The 5899-nt window shown below is 35.7% G+C and overlaps 1 protein-coding gene across 1 annotated transcript; it reads left to right on the forward strand.

Annotated features, from left to right (window-relative positions):
• The first annotated feature begins 2415 nt into the window (after positions 1 to 2415).
• On the forward strand, positions 2416 to 3731 carry LOC101546488 (C1GALT1-specific chaperone 1-like). Its single transcript, XM_004614661.2, is given in 2 exon segments — positions 2416 to 2941; positions 2943 to 3731. Coding segments are annotated over 2 exon segments (957 nt in total). The 5' UTR covers positions 2416 to 2476; the 3' UTR covers positions 3435 to 3731.
• Positions 3732 to 5899: the final 2168 nt, after the last annotated feature.

Below are 5899 nucleotides of genomic sequence, written 5' to 3' on the forward strand. Positions count from 1 at the left end.
AAGAATTCCACAGGAAGATATGACAAGGTTCTTTGATGATACTTGGGCAGTTGATAAATTAAAGATGCTTAAGACTAATTTTAAAACTATTATATATTTGAGAAAAGTTGCAAAATACTACTTAGAATTTTGTGTGCCTTTCTCCCAAGTCAAACAATGGTTATGCCTTATGCCTTATGCCTTACATATAATAATGTACCAAAACAAAGAACTTGACATTTATACAATGTTTTTATAATAAAATTATATTGAGAGAGGTTCTTATGTGTACACATATGTCATATGTGTATACTACTTATACTATTCACTATATATTATTTATACTATTTATATTATTATATTGTGTCATCATATGTGTAGATTCAGAGGTTAGAATTAGATATGGAGACAGTATCCAAAAACAGTATTCAATAGTTTATTGATTTAATATATTAATGCTGTTGTACATATCAATTTAATATATTTATTATGATTTAATTGTTGCTATTAATAAATGTTCATAACTCAAAAGCTAAAAAGAATAAAATTTTCTCCCATGTTTTCAAATTATTAGGAATCTGAAAGAAGTTAATCTGCTTGGGTTCAGAATATCTCAAGGGACCTTAATCAGGATATTAAAGTCTTGATCAGTGGCTGAATAAATAGCAGTGTTCCTATATATTTTTTAAAAAGCTAAATTGTAATGCTCTGGACTCAGTTTATGAAAATATATGCATGTTGAGTGAGTAGGGTTCAAACATACTTTCAGTTGTTAAGCTTTACATTCAAAAAATGGAGACTTTCTCCAGTGTTTGCTGTATTCTCAGCATTTATGGTAAATAAAATATAAAGGAACATGCAAAAAAAGATATTAGCGTCTTATGAGAAGTCATATAAAGTTTTATGACAAGTCCTGCTTCCCAAGCTAACTTGTCTGTGGGTCGGTCAGCTTTCAGCCACCTAAAATCAATTTCGCATTCCTGAATGAGTTCTACAGAACAGAGGAGCCTAACAGGATGCAAACTCTCAAGTTCCGTGTGTCTTCATGTCTTAGTCGTGATTGTATTTGACAGGAAAGTCTTCTGCTTGATTCGTTTTTCTGAAACTCTAGAGGGTAACTAAGTCACGAGACTTTCCTTGTACCTCCCATGGAGAAAGTTCGACTGGTAAAAATAAATCAAAGTAAAATGACCTTGCCACTTTTCCAAATCTTTTCTTTTAATAAAACCTTCAATGTGACTCTTTTCACTCTGGGGGTTGGGGCCACACCTGGTACTTTTCAGGGGTCCTTTCCTCTCTGTGCTGAGAAGTGACTCCTCATGGCTCTCAGCAGAGCGTATGCTGTCCTGAGGCATGTAACTGAGGTGTACAAGATGCAGCTGCAGCAAAGCAAGTATCCTACACCTGCCCTATCTCTGCATCCTTTATGATCTCTCCGTGTGATTTTTTTTTCACTGCAACCTCTTCTCAGGCACTCATTAAAGTTTGATCATTTCTTGTGTCCTCTGTAACTGACGATTCCTATTATACAATCTATGTAGATGAATTTTTTTAATTTGGGACATTATAAATGTTTCTCTTTGAACTTTGACATATAATGAGAAACTACTACACAAAGTGGTTCACTTCATAACAAGCACATTTATTGTATTTCTAAGGAATGGACTTTATATGATGATATGGTATGGTAACTACAGTTCTTGTCATTTCATTTTATTCATTTATTTATTTGTTTTTAATTTTAATTTGGGCACTATGATTTTCAGTCTCTTTGCTAATAGATTTCCAGTAAACAGTGATCTAGCTCCATCAAAAAAGTCAGTCCCTTTCACCAAAGCCACCTCCTACTCCTCTCTGCTCTCCCTCATAAAACTACATTTTTAAAAATTATTGTGGTTTGAGTCACATATTTATAATAGTATTAGTGACTTCACCTATTCCCCCATCAAAGACTTGGATCTTTCAACAATAATTTTATATATTTCTAGTCTACCTCAGATTCCTCTCCACCCATGCCTTCCCTTACTGGGCATTTTGCGATAGCACAGAGGACAGGGTGTTTGCCTTGCACACTGCCAACCCAGGTTCGATTCCTCTGTCCCTCTCAGAGAGCCTGGCAAACTACTGAGGGTATTGCGCCTGCATGGCAGAGCCTGGCAACCTCCCTGTGGCATATTCGATATGCCAAAAAAAGTAACAAGTCTCACAACGGGGATGTTACTGGTGCCCGCTCGAGCAAATCGATTAACAATGGGACAACAGTGATACAGTGCTAATCCACAATCACTCAAAACCTTCTATCCTTCTCTGTATGGTATACAAAATCTGAATTCTTATATTTTTAAAGAAGTTAAAGCTGTAGCTTTAATAGTTTAAGACCTTGCCTTAAAAACAGCAAAGATAGGAGCAGCCGTGGGACCCACAGGCGCGCGGATGTGAGAGGAGAGCCGACCACGGCTGCGCTTGCCCGCCCCTGAGCGCCTCGAAACTCGGGAAAATGATTTCTGAAAGCAGTTCATTTTTGAAGGGCGTGATGCTTGGAAGTATTTTCTGTGCCTTGATCACTATGCTAGGACATGTTAAGATTGGTCACGGAAATAGAATGCACCACCATGAGCATCATCACTTACAAGCTCCTAATAAAGAAGATATCTCAAAACTTTCAGAAGATGAACGCATGGAACTCAGTAAGAACTTTCGGGTATACTGTATCATCCTTGTAAAACCTAAAGATGTTAGTCTTTGGGCAGCAGTGAAAGACACTTGGACCAAACACTGTGACAAAGCAGAGTTCTTCAGTTCCGAAAGCGTGAAAGTGTTTGAGTCAGTTAACATGGAAACAAATGACATGTGGTTAATGATGAGAAAAGCTTATAAGTATGACTTTGACAAATACAGAGAGCAATATAATTGGTTCTTCCTGGCACTCCCAACTACATTTGCTGTCATTGAAAACTTGAAGTTTTTTTTTGTTAAAAAAGGATCCATCCCAACCTTTCTATCTAGGCCACACTGTGAAATCTGGAGACCTTGAATATGTGAGCGTGGAAGGAGGAATTGTCTTAAGTGTAGAGTCAATGAAAAGACTCTCCAACCTTCTTAGTGCTCCTGAAAAGTGTCCTGAACAGGGTGGGGTGATTTGGAAGTTATCGGAAGATATGCAGCTGGCAGTCTGCCTGAAATATGCTGGCGTAATTGCAGAAAACGCAGAAGATTCTGGAGGAAAAGATTTATTTAATACCAAAACTGTTGGGCTTTTCGTTAAAGAAGCTATGGCTAGTAGCCCTAATCAGGTAGTAGAAGGATGTTGTTCAGATATGGCTGTTACTTTTAATGGACTGTCTCCCAGTCAGATGCATGTGATGATGTATGGGGTATACCGTCTTAGGGCATTTGGGCATGCTTTCAATGATGGGTTGGTTTTCTTACCTCCAAATGGTTCTGACAATGACTGATAAGTGAAATGAGGACATATATAAATATATATATTCCTCAATGGTAGGATATGTGGTGCTATTATCTGTGGGAACAACTACATATCCAAAACGGCAGTATGGTCTTTCTTTTTCTTTTGATTGGGAGGTAATTGAGGTTAATGCATATTAAAGATTAGTAGTGCATTTTAAACAGAGTGAGATGTTTCCCCTTAAAACAAAAAAAGACAAATGTTAAAAAAATTTAAAAATCCAAATGTGTTAGAAATGTTTTAAGAGTGATGATTCTGCAAATAAAGGATATATTTATAAATATTATTTAATCGTAAAGTTTAGATTATGAACATTAAAAAAAACAGCAAAGATAAAATTGAATTTCCCTTTAGGACTGTCTCAATACTCTATCTGTTCACTATACATATTGCCTGAATTACACTCTTTTGAGTGTGGTAAGGTTGATCTACACCCGACTGGCTCTTTGCTTAGGGATCACTCCTGGAGGTGTCCAGGGGATCATCTATGGTTTGTAAGGGGAGTGCCTTAACCCCTGTCCAGTTTCTCTAGCAATGGATCATACACTTGATTAGATAAATCACTGACCAACTGTGGCATTGTGACCTCCCACTAAATTCTGCCTTCTGGAGAGTAATATGCTCTTTACAATTCTTTTCTAATAAACATTATTATACAAGGTTTATGCAGACAAACATGGCTGTGGCTTTTGTCTTAGATGTTTCTGTGCTTTCTTTTCTTCTGAAAGCGACTGCATATATCAAGTCAGTGAGATGCAATGGAGACATCACATGAGTAAAATTTGATGATATTTTGTGACTGACCTATAGACAACTCAGTTTGAGAAGCAGAATTTCTTTTAGTTAAGACTTTGCATGAGTCAGTGCTGGCTGATATCTTGATCAAGGTCTCTTGAGACATTCTGAATCCAAGCAGCTAAACTCCCAGATTTCTGATCCTTCTTAACTATTGAGTAAGATTTTATCCTTTCCAGCTTTTAAGTTTGTGATCATTTGCCATGTCACAATAAGTCATATATTTCTTTCATGTAAAGTAAATTATGCATAAATATATAATAAATAAATATAAAATATATAATAAATAAATATATTGAATGTCTAAAAAACAGGCCTTTGGAGACTGGATCTATATCCAGTTCAAACATTAAGTAAAGCAGCTCATCAAAAAGAATGAAAATAATTAGAAAATGGAATTATCCAAATTTTACAATTTGTTTTCCTACAAATATAATAAAAATAATGATACAGTATTTGGAATTAGGTTTAAAGCCAAGAAGATTTTGAACTGAGATTATTATAAATAGGTTTCCCAAGAAAGAGTTTTAAATGTAGATAGTCTCTCATCTTTCCTGGATGTCTTAAGCCTAGTGCCTGAGGGCAGGATTAGTGGAGGTGCCTCTGACCCTTTGATATTATGATAATTAGTACTTACTGAGCTCCCCTGAGGTATATATCCTATTCTAGCTCTACTTGAAAGCAAGTTTAGACACTTTTCTTTTGATTTGATAAAAAGTATACTCCATACATATTAATTTAAAAATCTTTCCAACTGACTTAATTTAGGAACACTTGTTTTCCTGAATCACAGTACAAATTTTCTCTACAACTTATTTGGCAAGTACTATGTACTGAATTGTGACTTTTTTGAATTTGTATTTTATCGATATTCAATTATTCCTATGAGAAACTTCTTGATTTATTATTTCTTAATGTGTATTTTTCAACTGCTGAACCACCCCCAAAACATACAGTTACAGATAGTGAATCTTCAAAATATTTTGATTTAATCAACATAGAAACATCCATCTTGCTGTCACTTTTGAGCCCTTTTGTGTAATTGTATAAAACACTTTGAAATTCCTCTCTCTCTTTTTAACTCTCCTCTTTCCCTTCTTTTGCACTCACTACTAGACATCCAGCTGTCTTCTCATCTTTGGATTTTATATACATATATATGGTTTCAATTTTTATTCAGGCACTTGTAATTGACAACACTGTTACTAAATAAAATTTCATGCACAGGATTTTCTAATTCTCTATCTGCCATCAGATTGTCAGCATCCCTTCGCCAGTGTCTCAAGGTCCCTACATTCATACGCAGGCAACCAAACCCTCTAGGTAAACTCACTTTTGTAATATGATTCTCACAGTTGTTTGCTATTGGCCATTTGTTCTTTCTTTACTATGATTCTTTAAATGTCTCATAGGAGAGACATTATTGGTTCTTTTGCATGATCTTCCACAATTTTGACACACACACATATACATGTGTATATATATTAAGATACAACTTAAAATGTTTTTCTTTTTTAGTTTTTGGGTCACCCCCAGTGGTGTTCAGAGCTTACTCCTGACACTGTGCTCAGGGATCACTCCTGGCATATGGGATGCTAGGATCAAATCCAGCTTGGCTGTGTGCAAGGCAAGATCAAATTCAGGTTTGCTATTTAAACA

The sequence above is a fragment of the Sorex araneus genome, chromosome 8, assembly GCF_027595985.1.
Source record: "Sorex araneus isolate mSorAra2 chromosome 8, mSorAra2.pri, whole genome shotgun sequence".
Lineage (NCBI taxonomy): Eukaryota > Metazoa > Chordata > Mammalia > Eulipotyphla > Soricidae > Sorex > Sorex araneus.